The following is an 18286-nucleotide window of genomic DNA, read 5'->3' as shown; positions in this document are numbered from 1 at the left end:
AGCAATATTGAGCGGAATATTGCGCAAATTTGGCAGATTTAATTTGACGCATGATCATAATTAAATTTATTTGGTGAAAGTTTCTATTTCCGGGAAGTAATTTCTATAAGAAATAGATAAACAATGTTTTGAATTAACTAATCCTTACTGTGTATAAGACTTGACGAAAACCGCGAATTGATAATTTTAATTCAATTTAATTTAATTGAAATTTTAGCTAAACAAAAGTCTTACACGGAGTTTCTATGAAACTTTAATGAAACTTTTAAGAAGCTTCTTTGAAGTTTTAACGATTTGAGAATTTTTGAGTACTTCAATTAAGCGCTTACCGCTTACCGAAGCTTATATAAAGCTCTAACTAAGTTTATGTGAAGCTCTAATCGAAGTTTTTAGAAGCTCTAACTAAACTTTTGAGAAGTTATAGTCATGATTCAGTGACAAAGCTTCTAGGGAAGTTTCGCGAAACTTCTAAGTAGCATTAATGCAGTTTCTAAGAAACTTTGAGAGCTTCGATGTTACTTTTGATAAGCTTGAGAAGCTTCTTCGTTCCTTCTGTGGAGCTTCTACGTAGCTTCTGAGAAGTTTCTTCGTAGCTTCCAAGGAGCTTCCACGTAGCTTGATTCTAATAAGCTTCGACGTTGATTCCGAAGAGTTTCAACGAAGCTTCTGAGTAGCTCCACAGAAGCTTATCAGAATTCTGAATCTTTGCCAGAGCATTGACGAAGCTTTAATAATAAATTAAAGTTCTCCAAGCTTTTTCAACTATCCAAGAGCACAAATCTGGAGAACCAGACAATGGTTTGTGCTGATTACTGGTAATTTGACTAGGCTTCTGAAAAGCTTTGGCGAAGCTTCTGAAAATCTTTGACTTAGCATCTGAAAAGCTTTGACTTAGCTTCTGAGAATCTTTGACTAAGCTCCTGAGAAGCTTTGAATAACCTTCTGAGAATCTTTGACTAAGCTTCTGAAAAGCTTTGACTAAGCTTCTGAGAAGCTTTGGCTAAGCATCTGAGAAGCTTCGACTTAGCATCTGAGAAGCTTTGGCTAAGCTTCTGAGAAGCTTTGACTAACCCGACTAGAGGCTTGTAACATAAATATAATAAAATTTTATCAGAATATGATATCCATATCATATTATGATATAATTTTGTTAGGCTCCGTTATCCATAGAACATAATAAAACAGAAGTATAACATAATGTGTTTTATTTCCCTTTAAGATATTTTTTTGTTCATTTTTGACAACTTTATAACAAAATAAATAGATAGTTATGCATTTCAATAATATACAATATTATCGTATATCAAACAGTATTATAATTTTGATACTTTGTATCAAACATTATAACTTGGTTTGATATGTTTTTGTTAGAATTAAAACATATTTTGTTATGTTTATGTTACTATTCATACACTTTTTGTTATAATTTTAGTTATTTTAACAACATCCTGCATCAAGTTTGTAACAACCTATGTTCGAAAAAAACTTATAACATAATAACATATGCTGATATAATTTTGTTATGTACCGTTAGTCGGGAAGCTTCTAAACATCTTTGGCTAAGCTTTTAAGAAGCTTTGACTATGCTTCCGAGAAGCTTTGAATAAGTTTCTGGAAAGCTTTGACTAAGCATCTGAGAAGCTTTGGCTAAGCTTCCGAGAAGCTATGACTTTGCTTCTGAGAAGCTTTGACAAAGCTTCTGAGAAGCCTTGGGTAAGCTTCTGAGAATCTTTGACTAAGCTTCTGAAAATCTTTGACTAAGCATCTGAAAAGCTTTGACTAAGCTTCTGAGAATCTTTGACTATGCTCCTGAGAAGCTTAGTTGAAGCTTCTCAGAAGCAAAGTCAAAGCTTCTCACAATCTTAGCCAAAGCTTCTCAGAAGCTTAGTCAAAGCATCTCAGAAGCTTAGTCAAAGCTTTTCAGAAGCTAAGTGAAAGTTTCTCAGAAGCTAAGCCGAAGCTTCTTAAAAGCTTAGTAAAAGCTTCTGAGAAGCTTCGACTCAACATCTGAGAAGCTTTGGCTAAGCTTCTGAGAAGCTTTGGCTAAGCTTCTGAGAAGCTTTGGTTAAGCTTCTAAGAAGCTTCGGCAAGCATCTGAGAAACTTTCGCTAAGCTTCTGAGAAGCTTTGACTAAGCTTGTGTGATGCTTTGACGAAGCTTCTGAGAAGCTTTGGCTAAGCTCATGAGAAGCTTCGACTTAGCTTCTGAGAAGCCTTAACTAAGCTTCTGAGAAGCTTCGACTAAGCTTCTGAGAATCTTTGACTAAGTTTCTCATAAGCGTAGTCAAAGCATCTCAGAAGTTTAGTCAAAGCTTCTGAAAAGTTCTGACTAAGCATCTGAGAAGCTTCAACTAAGCTTCTGGGAAGCTCTGACTAAGCTTCTGAGGAGCTTTGACTAAGCTTTTGATAAACTTTGCCTAAGCTTCTGAAAAGCTTTAGCTAAGACTCTGAGAAGCTTTGGCTAAGCTTCTGAGAAGCTTTGGCTAAGCTTCTGAGAAGCTTTGGCTAAGCTTCTGAGAAGCTTTGGCTAAGCTTCTGAGAAGCTTTGCCTAAGCTTCTGAGAAGCTTTGGCTAAGCTTCTGAGAAGCTTTGGCTAAGCTTCTGAGAAGCTTTGGCTAAGCTTCTGAGAAGCTTTGGCTAAGCTTCTGAGAAGCTTTGGCTAAGCTTCTGAAAAGCTTTGGCTAAGCTTATGAGAAGCTTTGGCTTAGCTTTTGAGAAGCTTAAACTAAGCTTCTGAGAACCTTCAACTTCTGAGAGTCTTTGACTAAGCTTCTGGGAATCTTTGACTAAGCTTCTGGAAAGCTTTGACTAAGCTTCTGAGAAGCTTTGAGTAAGCTTCAGAGAAGCTTTGACCAAGCTTCTGAGAAGCTTTGACCAAGCTTCTGAGAAGCTTCGCCTAAGCTTCTGAAAAGTTCTGACTGAGAAGCTTCAACTAAGCTCTGACTAAGCTTCTGAGAAGCGTCGACTGAGCTTCTGAGAAGCGTCGACTGAGCTTCTGAGGAGCTTTGACTAAGGTTCTGAGAAGCTTCGACTAAGCTTCAGAGAATCTTTGACTAAGCTTCTAAGAAGCTTCAACTCAGCTTCTAAGAAGCTTCGACTGAGCTTCTGATAAGCTTTGACTTAGCTTCAATAAAGCTTCTACTAAGCTTCTGGTGAAGCTTCTGCGAAGTCTCGAATAAGCTTCTGAGAAACTCTGATAAAGCTTCTGAGAAGCTTCGGCTAAGCTTCTAGTGAAGCTTTGACTAAGCTTCTGAGAAGTCTCGACTAAGCTTCTGAGAAGCTTCGTCTAAGCTTCTGAGAATCTTTGAGTACGCTTCTGAGAAGCTTCGACTACGCTACTGAGAAGCATCGATTAAGCCTCTGAAAAGCTTTGACTAAACTTCTGTGAAGCTTCGACTAAGTATCTGAGAAGCTTCAACTCAGTTTCTGAAAAGCTTCGACTGAGCTTCTGAGAAGCATTGACTAAGGTTCTGAGAAGCTTCGATTAAGCCTCTTAGAATCTTCAACTAAGCTTCGGGAAAGCTTCGACTATGCTTCTGAGAAGCTTAAACTAAGCTTTTGAGAAACTTCGACTAAGCTTCTGATAAGCTTTGACTAAGCTTCAATTAATCGTCGACTAAGTTTCTGGTGAAGCTTCTTAGAAGTGTCAACTAAGCTTCTGATAAGTCTCGAGTAAGCTTCTGAGAAGCTTCGACTACGCATCTGCGAAGCTTCGACTAAGCTTCTGAGAAGCTTCTACTGAGCTGCTGAGATGCTTCGAGTAAGCTTCTGAGAAGCTTTGAATAAGCTTCTGAGATGCTTCGACCAAGCTTCTGAGAATCTTCAGCTAAGCCTCTTAGTAGCTCTGACTAAGCTGCTGAGAAGCTTCGACTAAGCTTCTGAAAAGCTTCAACTCAGCTTCTGAGATGCTTCGATTGAACTTCTGAGAAGCTTCGATTAAGCTTCTGAGAAGCTTGGACTAAGGTTCTGAGAAGCTTCGGTTAAGTCTCTTAGAATCTTCGACTAAGCTTCAGAGAAGCTTCGACTAACCTTCTGAGAAGCTTCAATTAAGCTTCTGAGAAGCTTCGATTAAGCTTTTGAGAAGCTTCGACTCAACTTCTGAGCATCTTCGACAAAGCTTCGGAGAATCATCAACTGAGCTTCTGAGAAGCTTCAACTAAACTCCTGAAAAGCTTCACTAAGCTAAGACTAAGCTTCTGAGAAGCTTCGACTAAGTTTCTGAAACCCATTATACAAATTTCTGCAAAGCCTTAACAATGCTTTTGTATAATTTTAATGGAACATTCGAGAAAATTTAACAGAGCTTTTCTGAAGTTTCACCGAAGCTTTTGTGATGCTGAAGTGATGCTTCTTTTAAACTCGAAAGAAGATTTTGTTTAGTGCTAACAAAGCTTCATTGAGACTTCTCACTTTTTCCGCCTCATCAACTATCCATCTCATGATCTACTCCTCCACCAAACCCCTCGGATCCGCCACCGCAACCGCCAGCAGACTTCCCTAGGAGCCCTCCGCCACATTCCCATTGCCATTGGCACTAACGCTGGTAACCGTACCGTTTACACTGGCAGCCACTGCCATCGACGGCGATGTTGCCGATGCCGCCGCCACCGCCGCAGCAGCCGCCCTACTTTTCTTCACTTCCTGGTCCTCTTCGTTTGCTTCGTAGTCTTCATAATCTTCCGAATCTTCCGCTATTTTGGAAATATCAATCTTTTTACCACTATTCCTCTTCTTATTCCCTCTCCGTTTGGCATCCCCGTTCGATTTGACCCCCTTATCCTCCTTACCCTTGTCCGTCTTCTCGTCGTTCTCCTCCTTGGCTAGTGCCGTCTCCTGCAGTTGCTCCAGCAGTTGTGCCTTGGCATTCTCGCACAGCCGGAACGTTTCCAGGAACTCGTTCAAATCCACCAACCCGTCCTTGTTGATGTCCATCATTCTGCACATGTCCAGCAGCTGCTCGTGGGTGTTGTGCGGGAAGTGCTTCTCCAGCAGGTCACACGCCTCGCCGAACTCCTCCAGCGAAATCTGTCCCGAGTTGTCCTTATCCAGTATCCGGAAGATCGCCTCCAAGCTGCTCTTGTTCTTGTACAGTGACTCCGCCACGGATGCGGTTCCATTCTGGGCGCATTTCTACGGATAATTTGATGCAATTAATCACTGGAGTAAATCATCTAAAATGAACTAAACACTTACAAACGAATCCGTGTCGAGCAGATGCAACGTCTTGCGGTAGTTGACCTCCGAACCGGTGGTGCTGGCTACGGTTGGGTTGTCCACCGGAGCTAGTTTATCTCGGAGCATACGCCACGGCAGACCCAGATTGGTGGCAGCTTCCATCGCCTCGCACCACTTTGTAACGGAGAGGATACCTGTGCGGAAATATGCAAAACAGATCGAGATGGGTTGTAGGAGAGTCGCAGAAGAAAAATTCTTGCTTTGCTTATTTGCAGCGGAATCAGAAGAAATAACGAATGGAAAATATGACGAACCATTTCGTATTTTTCTGTGAGATAGCGGTTTCAAGTGAGGAAAGTGTTAGAGGGTGGTATGTAGTTATTCAGTTTTCCTTTGATATGGAAAATTGCAGGTACCAGCAAGTGCATTACAATTGTAAAGAAGAACCAGACGCTCTTTGCTACGACCCCGACGCGACGACGATAGGAAACAGGAAAATGTTTTGATCGCTTTTTGAAAAAGATGTTTAGATGTGCTTTTGAAGGGTAACATTATCGTCTTCTTGAGTGATTGGCGTTTCGTGAAGAGAAATCAATGGTTTACTGAAAGACCGGGCATTTTCCACATGCAAAAGAAAATCAGGAAACAGTTCTCATATAATTACATACATTTCCCAAAATATGACTCAAACACCATGCAGAAGACTTAGAATTAGATTCACTTTATTGTAGGGATTTTCAGTATTAGACGGGGTCCAATCCCAAAAATATGCAGAATAATAAAACAAAATAAAAACACATTTATCAGGCAAGGATTAAAAATTTATCAGTGTATTCCAAAACTGAAGACGTTTTCCTACCCGGGTAGAGGGAAATGGTAAATCAAAAACAAAATAACAATAAACATTACCACCGTAAGAACAAATTGAGAGGTTATAAAGTTTTTCAAGAAAAGTTGAGTAGCAGATATGCAATAATTTAAAACATATGCTCTTTCAAAATAACAATACAAGTCGAAACCTTTAGAATAACTATTGAATGTAAAATTGTGTTGTCATAACGCATTCTGTCATTATTATAAATTATTATTATTGTTGAGGCACCGTTCACTGGCAACACGGCCCAGGCGCACTATCACATAGAACAAATCGAACAACCTTAGAAACCGAGAGATAGATAGGGATTAGAACCAAAACAAAACCTCCAATAACAGTGAATTGTTGAATCTATCATTGCCACGAAGTTTTTGCTATTGAAGTAAAGTATAATTTAAAAATATATTTTTTATTGTTAAATCGCGCATTATAAGAAGTTGTACTTCGGCAGTTAAAGCCTCAAACGTAAGTGTAGAACTGAAATTATTCCAGGTTGTCATCAATAGTGCACGTATTTCATCATTATCAAGTGGAAACAAACGTATCGGAATTATTCTGACTGCATATAATAGTAAGTTGAAATAAGTGTGAGAGAAAATTAAAAATAATAATTTAATTTGTCTCAATAATTAAAGCAGAGTGGAAGGAAACCTCAGTAAAAAGAGGAAAAGGTTCTGGGATATAAAGGGAGAGGAGAATTGGTTGAAGGAAGGAAACTATTCATGTAAGTGAAGTAATGATTATATGATTCTGAAAGATAATTCAATAAACAATCGTTACAGTTTTGAGCTGCTAAAACCATAAAAGAGCTGCTTCAAGAAAATAGTGACCCACCTGAACAATTAAAGTGCTGTTAAATGTAAAAATGTTGGAAAATTTTAAATGTTCATGGCAACTTTCCATGTAAAATATAGCATCAGCAAATACTGTCAACCGATAGTAGTTCGGAAAAAGTAATTAGGAAAAACATTTCCTGATGACTTTTTCCACGGGGAAAGATGATATTAGCAGTATTCAATTGTCAAAGTCACTTGATATTCATGACATTTGACAGCTCCGGATGAAATGTTTACAATCTTCTATATGAAGCAACAATAGGGCGATATTTAAAACTGAAAAAGCAATACACACTCAATCTGTTCGGTAAAAAATAACTGGGTTTTGGAACTACCGAAAAAGTCAGTACATTAAAAAATATGTCAGAAATCGAAAAACAGAGATTTTTTACTGAAATTTTGCAGAGAGCTTCCATTTTATATCATTTATCGATAAAAAATAAAACATGGTGAAATTTGCTTTTCAATTACGCGTGGCGACAGTTTTCATTTTACTGACTTTTTCGGTAGTTCCAAAACCCAGAAAAATTTTACCGACCCCAGTAATTTAATCTAAGTGTGTAGATGGCTCTTTTTCAGTGTAGTTATTCATGCAAAAAAGCACTGTGGAAGATGGTCTAAACTAAATAGTCTAAAAAACAAAGAGACGAAACCTTATCATATTGAGAATAAATCAGCTAGCAACTATGCCAAATCAATGACGAATTTCACGCTAGAATTGGTTCACAAGTTTCATGTGTTGAGTTTACACAGGTTTAAGTTACGAATGAAAAATTGACTGAATGTGTAGAAAACCAGTAGAGCAAAACATGAAAATTTCAACTGACACTCGTGTATTCAGAAAATATGCTACTTCAGAAGAAGCAACATTTTCGATGGTGGTAACATTTTTGTGTGAGCCTTTTTCAGCGTGTGTGAAAAAGTGTTTGACAAGTCTCTTGCTCGATTAGAATGACATTGACAGTAAATTTGGAAATACAATTGGAACATTTAGTTTCTTTGCCTATAGTTTCTTTAGTCTAAACACAAAAAGTTATACAATCTATGCTTGATTTCTAATCAGTACTTTTTCGATCCAGTTTTCTAATTGTCAAAGCGTGAGCCAAACGATCATGCGTTTAGTTTGTTTTGAACTTTTCTTGAAGAGTGATGTAATCCGCTTGAAATTATTTCGGTAAAAGTTGTTTTGTATAGAGCAAAACATATGAATTGAATCGAATTTGAGTTTTTGTCAATGCGATATCTACCTACTTGTTTATTTTTTCCTCTGTATATGGCTTAAAGATGTATATCGAAACAAAAAACACTTGTTAGCAATGAGGAAGCCATGTCCGCGTTACAATATTAGGGGCTTTCGGGGAAACATGCACTGCCGGGGCGAAACGCACCTTGTCAATTTCTCTAAAATAAACGAGTTTTCAGAGGGAAACACTATGCGGATTGATGGAACGTTAAAAAATTTTGAATTTGATACATTTTGAAAAACTTAAATTCGTAAAGCACGTTTCCTATGTAACTTTCTCGATCATTTCACTCGTTGTTTTGAAAGCGATGAATTGTAAATTTTTACAACCTTCCGACATAAAACAGATGATCAGGGACTGGGTGAACGACTTTTAAAATTTAACAAAACGCAAATTTTTATGCAAAAGGATTGTTTATATCTATTTGAGTTCAAAAGTTATTAAAGTTTTTGTGACGACAATCATTTGTTTTTCAAGGCATTTTATTAGAGTTACAAAAATAACACATCTGTAATTTTTTGATGTGATATACAATTTTATTTAATCTTTTGAATGCCGTCAAAAGATATTTTCTATGTTTGCCCCAATCAGAGATATTCACAATCAAAGTAGGCATGGTTTTGTGAGAAAAACAACAATAACTCCCAAACGGAAAGCGATAGCGAGTTTCTTCACTCACCAAATTACGCATTTTTCAAAGCTCTAAAAGAGTTTCATATACTACTTTGATAAGATATTTGAATTAAAAATGATAGGGTAGAAGCACCGGTTTTGGCCATACGCCAGTTTTAGCCATAGTGGATTATATACCGTTTTACATAGCTAATCAGCATGAAACCTGTTGAGTTCAGTAAATCACATTCACATGATAGAACTACATTCATTTATTCGTCCAAATTAATTCAAAACATGGCAAAGAGTGTTTTGGAAAGCCCAAACAAGACGCTTCGTTTTCGGGACGCCAGGAGTTTGTTTTTTTGTTTCGCGTGTTGTGTTGGGCAGTGTTTTGGAAAGCCCAAACAAGACGCTTCGTTTTCGGGACGCCAGGAGTTTGTTTTTTTGTTTCGCGTGTTGTGTTGGGCAGTGTTTTGGAAAGCCCAAACAAGACGCTTAGTTTTCGGGACGCCGGGAGTTTGGTTTTCGTTTCGCGGGTTTTGCTGGGCAGTGTTTTGGAAAGCCCAAGCAAGACGCTTAGTTTTCGGGACGCCGGAAGTTTGGTTTTCGTTTCGCGGGTTTTGCTGTGCAGTGTTTTGGAAAGCCCAAACAAGACGCTTCGTTTTCGGGACGCCGGGAGTTTGGTTTTTTGTTTCGCGTGTTGTGCTGGGCAGTGTTTTGGAAAGCCAAAGCAAGACGGTTCGTTTTCGGGGCGCTGAGAAGTTTTGCTGTTCGCACTCTTTGAATGCGAAAAGATATTCGTGTTCAGTAGAGGATGGATTACCAACTGGTGAGCTCGTTTCATGCTTATGATAACACATTTTTTCATGAATGCGTTACTTTTTTGTAATATTCAATCAAACTTTGTATGATTCGTCACTACAAGTGTCGGCGTTATGCCTGTTTTATATAATGCTAATAAACAAATATAATTTTTGATATTACTTAAAATATTTTTTGAATTGTTCGACATTATGAATGTCGACGTTCATTTTAAAACTTCTACCAAAGACTTTTCTTCTTGAGGCAACAATGTTCAATAATACTTTTATGTAATTTTCAAACAAACTATGTATGGTTCGTCACTACAAGTGTCAGCATTATGCCTGTTTCATATAATTTAAAACAAACGCATATATTTTTCTCTTTTTGCCATTATTAAAAACTTCTTTTGAATGGTTCGACATTATAGATGTTGACGTTTATTTCTTCTGCCAAAAACTTTTTGAGACAAAACTAAAAACTAGCTTTAAGTATAAATCGTATTTTTCCTCCTTATCCATGGATCGCATCACCGACCAAAGGTGACTCCCAGATCTTTTCCTTCTCCACTAATAAACACCCTTCCCGTGGTGATTGTGGAGATGCAGAGGTATTCTCGGTCTCTAGAAGCAACAATCATTACACCCTAACATTCCTTCCCTGTCCCAACTGACTGTAAGGACTTGGCCGGCGCCGTTATTGATCAATAATATTAGATCTGCTAAAATTGCACTCCGAGAGTAAGCGGAAACTCCCATCCCTTATTCATTTGGATCGCAGTGCAATTATTACCAGTTCTGATCAATCATGGAGTAGCAACCATTGACATGTATAGTCAGTCTATGCTATGCTATGCTATGCTATGCAAATTAATTCAAAACATGGCAAAACAATTGATTTTTCTTATAATTTTAACTCCCATACACCCAATTTTGCCAGGGTACTTCTTAATTGGCCACTCTCAAAAGAAATCAATGTGATTTGCCAATTTAGGAACCGAGGTTAAGTCTCTAGCCGAAACGGGTTCTGGTCGCCTATATTGACCAATGATTTTTTCGAAGCGAAACGATGTTTTTAGCTTAGTCTCGATATTTTACACACATAATATGGATTGAAAGCTTGCTTTTGCATAAATACGGCTCCCCATATATTTTTTATTGACATTTTCTCTTAGGCCGGCCAAACCCGGTGATTTTACCCTACATCAATTGCATATAGAAATTTATTTCTTCGATTTCATTCTATTAAACAAAGCTTACTGGTTTGAGTCATGAAAAACATACTTAAGCAACTCAGGTAAATTAAGTAAGTTGTAAATATTTCTAATTATAACAACGGAAGTAGTTATATACTAGTTGAGGACAGTTTGGCCAAATTATTGAACATTTTTGTCTGTTTTTCAAGTCAAAATTTCAATTAAAGTCAAAAACTTCAAATCTTGATTACTTGAGATTCCTCCTAGGATTTTTTTTAAATTGGCTCAGAGGAGCAAAATGACCTCAGGAGTCAAGTCGTGTGCTCAGATTCGATGGACATTTTTTTTTCATAATAACGGTCTGTTGGGGCACCGTGCAGGGACCTTCATTGATCTTTATAGGTTTTCAGGTATTACATTTTAAAGGAATATCAGCAGTTGTCAACTCTTGAAATCGACATAAACAGCTTCTACTAAAAGAAATTAACAAAAATCGAGAAGCAAAAACTAAATTGTAGCGCAAATTGACGTCACTTTCGTAATAATTTTCCGTATACAATGTCCAAAACAAAGCTAATGGTGGCCCAAACAAATGTTATAAATCTCACCTGAGGATAAAATTTCCATTTTAATGATACACTTGGCCTATGGCGTTCGTTTCCATTCCAAGTTCTATTCAATGTTGCGCCCCCGACAAAGTACAACAATGACAGTCACAGTGAGCAAAAGGCATTGTGCCAAACCCATAAAAAAATCGTTCCGTGCCAAAACGAACGAAGTAATTAAAAGTGCGCGAACGGCGACAAAGTTTTTGGGTAAATCTTGAGAGGTTTTCCGTTTTCTTCCGAGACTTCGAATCGAAAATTATGATTCAAATTTTACGTTAGGCAGGTTGGTATCTGCTTCGTTAGAGCGATGAGGACATTAAATTCATTATACACGTCTTCAGAACTGGCAGTTTGATTTATCAGGTGTTGAAGAACAGTAATGTTATAGAATTGCCACAAATTTAAACTGTGATTATGGTGAACAGTAGAATCTCTATTTTTGCTAGAACACATTGGGAAATCATAAACACAAACCAACAAAAACAAGCAGTGAATGAAAGAATAATATTAAGAAAGATTGTATTTCAGACATACATTTGAAAAGAGATAATTTATTCAAACCAAAGACTGAATTCAGTATTCTTGTATGGGTCTTAGGTATTCTTCTATTGCTGGGAATGACTTGGATGCCGAATAAGCTCTCAATGGGACATACTATGTTAGTTTATCATAAACCTTTGAAGGAGGCTTTGAAATTTCAGAGATTTTGTTGCAGCGCTCCTGTGATTATCTAAAGAAGCTTCAGTCTGTAAAGGTCGATACACCCGTGTCACATGTTAGCCTACAAGCCGACAAAGGGAAATACATTGTTCTATATGCCTCGAAAAGTAGAGAATTAACTGTACATGACTTACACGGCAGAGCTACAAGCTGAGTTTTCAAACGGCCCTTTGTGCCTCGAATGAGAACGACCACATATCAAAAGCAGCTCATATCCGCCGCCCAAAGAACCCACATTTACGAGTGCAGTGGAGCTTAACCGTATTTCCGCCTTTCGGGAGGGACACGTTACGTTTCGGTTCCAGTGCGGCTGTCGTCATCCTTTTTTACGGTGAGAACGACGTCGTTGACGACGATGCCGGTCGCAATATTTTGTCGCTACTTTAGTGAGCTCCCTGCAGAGCTCCCAGGATCCACTATGGGTGGATTCCATAAAGTAAGGCGGCCAAAACCATTTTTGCCGTCCTTAGTTATTTCCATGAGTTTCGTGATAAGAAGTTGACATTATCTTTTAAAAACCATGTTTTCGAGACGAGCTTTTAAAAAGGGTTTATAGTTCAATAATGAGGTTCGTTACTAATTCGTAACTAGAACAAATATCCCCTAAAGCAATCTTTTCCTGTTTTTAAAGAAAATTTGTTAAAATATTGAAAAAATCAATAATGCATAAATGAGAAAAATGCAAACATGTTCCCGAAAAATACCTTTTTTATACATTGCATTCTTTATTTTTCATATAAATTAAAACTTTTGTACACTGTATCAATAAAACTACAAAAAGCTTACTCTGATATTCCAGGAATATCTTAACAGAAGTATCAACTATGGATTGATCAGATTGATGTTTTTTTTTAATTTTTGGCCACCTGATTGCACAGAGTTGGATCTAACCGAACCCGTCAAAGCAACGATTGGAGAATGGCTTTTGGGTGCCGGGCATAAGAAAATTATGAAATAAGAAACAATAACCCTGTCGTCGGTCCGGCTTCGTTCTTGTGTCACCAATCCTACCGGGGTGCAGAGCTAAAACCCGTCTCAACCCCCAAAAAGGGGGAATAGGGTGAAAAACGCTCGTAAAAATTGTGACACAAGTCGCCCCACAGTTTGATGACTTGTTCATAATACAGTTTTCACGCTAGGGCAAATCTTTTGCTCCGAGTCCAACTGTCAACAGCAGTTCAAATTGGGAAAAATATTGCCATGCCATAGAAAAACATAAAAAAGCACTCATTACGCGTGGTAAAGATATATAAATTATGTGTGAAATTATGAGAAAAAAAATCCACGTGCTCGGCTGGGATTTGAACCCAGGACTCTTATATGCTAGACGAGCGCTTTATCAACTAAGCTACCGAGCCACTTGGTGACCCAATAACTCAGAAGGTTACAAGTTTCGAATTCAAATCCCCACATTCAAATCCCCACAAATAAAAATAAAAATTCGGTATTCGATATTCACGATTTTTTTAAAATGTATTAATGGGTATTTTAATATAGAATGGCTAGTTTTCCACCTAATGAATGAATTTTTCAAAAAAAAGGGCAATGAGCACTACAATTGAAAAAAATATATATAACACTAAAACTTTTAAATATATTCATCTTACTTTTATCAATTTATATAGGTAAACATTATAATGTTGATTTAATTTTCCATCGCTTATTTTTATCGAGTTACCACAAAAACTGCGTTGGTTAGGTGCAAATCATGTTAGTTTTTTTTGATATTTTTTGTTTCTTTTTCTATTAATTACTTTGAACTGATGTGCAGTCTTTTTGCCTTCTCTATAGTCTTGTTATTTGGACCGCCATCAAAATTCGGTCAACTCGTCTGCGAAGGGATGGTGACAAGTCGTAAATTTTAGACTCGGAGATTACCGAGAAGCAAGCGATAATTCCGGAAGTAAGCTTGCTTCGTCCTATAATAAACAAGACGTTCCCTTTTGAGGGAATGATGACAAATGGTTCGGCGGGACGGGAAAACAGGGTGTTGTTTGAGTATCCAATTTAAAGTACATGGCAGAAGGGCTCCCGTGGGATTGGCGTAAATCGTAAAATTTATTTATTTTGTGCTGGTTTGTGACAATTTTTTCAAGGGAATCGTGCTCAACTGATGTCAGCTAGTGCTGTCACTACTTCGATTGCCCTTATTTAATATGACAAATAATAAATTAATTGGCACATAGTTGTTAAATTATGCTTGTTCGGTTAAAAATACTGAATGACCGTAAAACAGTAAACTTGAAGAACTTTAGCATCTGAACTGCCAGGTCGCTAAAGTTGTATAAAACACTGGTTTCATTGATGTTTACATAAAATTTAAACAATGATTTATCAAAAAATATTATGATCTAATCTACCAAGCATGCAAAATAGGACTTTAGCTTGCATTTCAGATCATATTTGATCGAAATTGTACGATAAAATTGAGGTTTAATCGATTTTTTAAACATGCTTGCAGTCTCCATACGAAATTCTTCGTTTCTCTTATATGGCAAAATACAATACTTTTCTAAACCAACAAAAAATAAGTTTTGAGCATCTTAAATATTATCAACATTGATGATAAGTATTTTTTTCTATCTTTATGAACGAGATTTTTAGCCCTGGACTAGTTCATCTCGGGACCAACGGCTTTACTTCCCTTCGTCGTCACTGAAATTTATAGTGACTTTCTCGGGGATGGGATTCGATCCCAGGTCCTCGGCGTGAGAGGCGTGTGTTCTAACCATTACTCCAGGTCCGTCCCCATGATAAGTATTGTTATACACATGAAGTTTGAATTCTGAGGCGAATTAGGCAAATAAATTGCCATACAAGCTGGGAAACTTGCATGCAAGTTGGCTGAAATAGTCAAATGTAGCATTTTCAACAGCCAATATCTCAAAAACTAGACGTGCTATGATATTTCTGTAAATGGTAATGGATTCAGGAACCCTTAATTAAGTAAATAGCGGTATTTTGGTGCTTGAGACAAAATCGTGTTCCGCAGTGTAAAGGGTGCAACGCAGATGATACACATTTGGTTTAATAATAACTTTTGAATTTACTAAAAATTGCCTAAAATATATCGCTGAGAGATAACTGTCTTCAAATCAACATCAGTTTCTGACTGTATTTATTACGCTGCATTGAACATCAATAACATTATTTATCTCGATCATTCGAAGAACTTTCGCATCGGTTGACGGAAATAGAAACTCCCGATGACATGGTTATCTGCAAAAGATTCCATCGTACTCATTGAACTGAAAGCCTCATATTTATGGTGCCGAGCAGCAAACAGTTCCGTCGGCTCTTTTTCTACTTCGCATTAACGTCCCCACTGGGACAGAGCATGCTTCTCAGCTTAGTGTTCTTATGAGCACTTCGTATATCGTGGAGCAGGTACGAAGATACTTTATGCCCAGGGAATTAAAGGAAATTTCCATTACGAAAAGATCCTGGACCGACCGGGCTTCGAACCCAGACACCTTCAGCATGACTTTGCTTTGTAGCCGCGGACTCTAACCACTCGGCTAAGAAAGGCCCACGTCGGCTCTATCTTCCACGAATTTATGTATTTGCTGTGATCCTCACAAAGCTGCATCAACCAAACATAATTATCGACATACATCGACATGGTTTTATCCCTGTCGCACAGTTTTGCACTAAGTGCAAGAAAGTGAATCGCGAAAAAATCACATTACGCTACGTTCATTCACGGGTTTCTAGATAATCGATTACTTCGTTGGTCACGTACCATCCGCTCGTGCGATTTCCTGATTGCAGGTCACAACCACTTCTGCTTCTGAGCCTGGTTTTCAGCTTAGTTCATTTTCACAGATATTAATCGAAAGCTTTCTTCGTCGATTGATCATTTTTGCATGTGTATATCTGGCAGCAACGAAGAATCCGAAAAAAATCTTTGACCGGTGTGATTCGAACCCACCACCCTCTGATTAGTCTAGCTGTAAAGCTGCGCGTTCACCTCGGTCCCCCCAACTCGGCAGTAAAACCGATTGACGAGGTAATCAATTTGTTATGTTGTTACCGACTAGCTACTGCCTGTAGGTACTTTTACCTCCTGTTTTCGAAAGAGCTTGAAGAGTAGCCATACTTCGATGTACTTCGGTATGTGTGCCACTAACTCGATTGGCTACGTGTATGTCACATTCAGTGATGGAAGATGGTTTTTCCTCTGGATAAATATGCTCTGATGTTCAGCAGTTTATGGATAGAAAAATGTGACCTACTTACGAGATCTGTTGCTGCCATCTGCAATTATCGATAACGAAGATGGAATACTGTGGTAGGAGTTATAATGGAATGCTGTTTTCTCGATTATCTTTTCATGTGAATTGTACGGCCATGAAAGTAAGCATACATCTTTCTAATCTTACCATACAATATTTAGCTTCTGTAATCACTTATCATTCGCAACGAGTGGGATACAAAAATTTTAAATTTATTGATGTAGTAGATGTCTAGATATGATATGTCTATCTTTCATCTCGTATGTTCATCAATTCAATATCATGCTTTGACTGCCTGTACTTCAGAAAATTTACTTAACGATGCATTTAAAATTAGCAAATATATAAATTTGCTCTACGAATGCATTCAGGACTTCGATTTCAGTTATCTTTAGAAAATTCTTTAGAAATTGTTCTACAGATTTTTCGATAGACCTTTATGCCTGGAGTTTATAGATATTTGGTAAGTAAATCCAGAATATGTGCTATTCTGGCAAAGAATTATATTAATATTCATCTGTTGAAGAAACATAATGGGTGCTCAGTTAAAAATGAGAATGATTTCAATACCTTACTGTAGTTCAAATAAAGAGCGTATTTTTATTCTCTCGAAGAGAATTGCTCTCTGGATTCCCTGAAAATTGGTGGCATGTTTCTTTTCGCTCAGGTGTTGTTCGTTCATTCGAAGATGACGTCGAAACAGCAAGCACTCAGCGAACGTGTTGTACAGTTTTACATTGAAGATTTTCTTGGCTTCCTCAGTGGTCTAGTGTACAAAATGAGTTGGCTTGCCAACGATACGAAGCAGTTGACCACGAGTATCCGGATTTGTATATGTAAGATGCCATTAAGCGTCAGTACCGTTAAGCGCTCTTGTGAGAGCATCGTGACTAAGTTGCGTAGTACGGCTGATCAGGGCCTCTTCTCCAATATTGATTGACGTTTTTTTTTTTGGAAGAGTGAAAATTATGTTTTTAATAGAAAATACTTAAACCGTTGAAATATATGGAATAAAATAAAAATGTAGTGGTGTTTGTATGTCACGAAATGGCTTACGAACGGGTCAACAAATTGGAATGATTCTTTCTCCGTTTTGTTCGTCAAGGGCTCCGACGAGATTGTGTGTATAAAAATCCGAAGATATTCTCCGGGAGAATCGGAAAAATGAGAGTGAACGGAACTGTTATTTTGTATGGGACAAAGCGTTTCTCAACAGCAAGAGGAAGTTTGCCGGGACAACTAGTATGGAATATTTTACCGAATAATCTGATTTCTTATTGAACACCCGTTATGTATCATGGAGTAAGTTTTCCTGGACCTACTAACATGGTACAGTCTAATTACATTCCGGCTTGTTTGTGCTAAAATACTCAAAAATCACTGTAACTTCCTTAGCGAATACCCTGAATTGAAAACAGGAAAATATATGTTTTATGTAAAACTATAGAAACAATTCCTTCAGTTTGTCTTAGATTGCTCAGGTACACAAGGAAAGAATTCGCTGAAAAATATCTCTTATTTGATGCTGCTATAGATTGAGGAAGAATCCCGTTGGTCCTGATAAAAAACGAATCAAGAGCTTCAACTCTCGAAATTGTTTTCGGAGGAAATTCTGATTTTTCTTATGGAATAAGTGGATGAACTTCCTAACGAATCCTTAGAGTAATTCATTAGAAAGTTTAATTAGTTTGCTCCAAATTTCTCAAGGAATCCTTGAATTAATTTTCTTGGTCATTACTGTAAGGAAATTCACTCCTCCGGATTCAACCTCGTGAGTTATTATTCAAATTACCTGAAGACGGATAAGTTTGCCATAAGAAGCAAGTAAATCTTACCTGTAAGAGCTAGTTTACATGTTAAACTTGGAAAATAGTAGAGTAGAGTTCTGTCAGAATTATATGATAACTCTGCGCAAGATGCACTGAAACTGTTACCCAAAATTTTTGCCACGACGAATTGAAAATCCTACGAATTCTTTGAAATA

The 18286-nt window shown here is 37.6% G+C and overlaps 1 protein-coding gene across 5 annotated transcripts in view; it reads right to left on the bottom strand.

Moving 5' to 3' along the window:
• Positions 1 to 2636: 2636 nt before the first annotated feature.
• The window catches only part of LOC5577768 (serine/threonine-protein phosphatase rdgC), a 229034-nt gene continuing 213384 nt past the window's right edge, over positions 2637 to 18286 (bottom strand). For all 5 annotated transcript variants that reach the window (XM_001663491.2, XM_021854816.1, XM_021854819.1 and 2 more), the window contains exons 11-12: positions 5193 to 5368; positions 2637 to 5129 (exon numbers count right to left, since the gene is read on the bottom strand). In XM_001663491.2, the coding sequence (XP_001663541.2) occupies positions 4497 to 5129; positions 5193 to 5368 (809 nt within the window). In that variant the 3' untranslated portion in view covers positions 2637 to 4496. The remainder of the gene's footprint in view (positions 5130 to 5192; positions 5369 to 18286) is intronic.

Source organism: Aedes aegypti, chromosome 3 (genome assembly GCF_002204515.2).
Source record: "Aedes aegypti strain LVP_AGWG chromosome 3, AaegL5.0 Primary Assembly, whole genome shotgun sequence".
In the NCBI taxonomy this organism is placed as follows: domain Eukaryota; kingdom Metazoa; phylum Arthropoda; class Insecta; order Diptera; family Culicidae; genus Aedes; species Aedes aegypti.
This window is presented reverse-complemented; position numbering and strand designations above follow the sequence as displayed.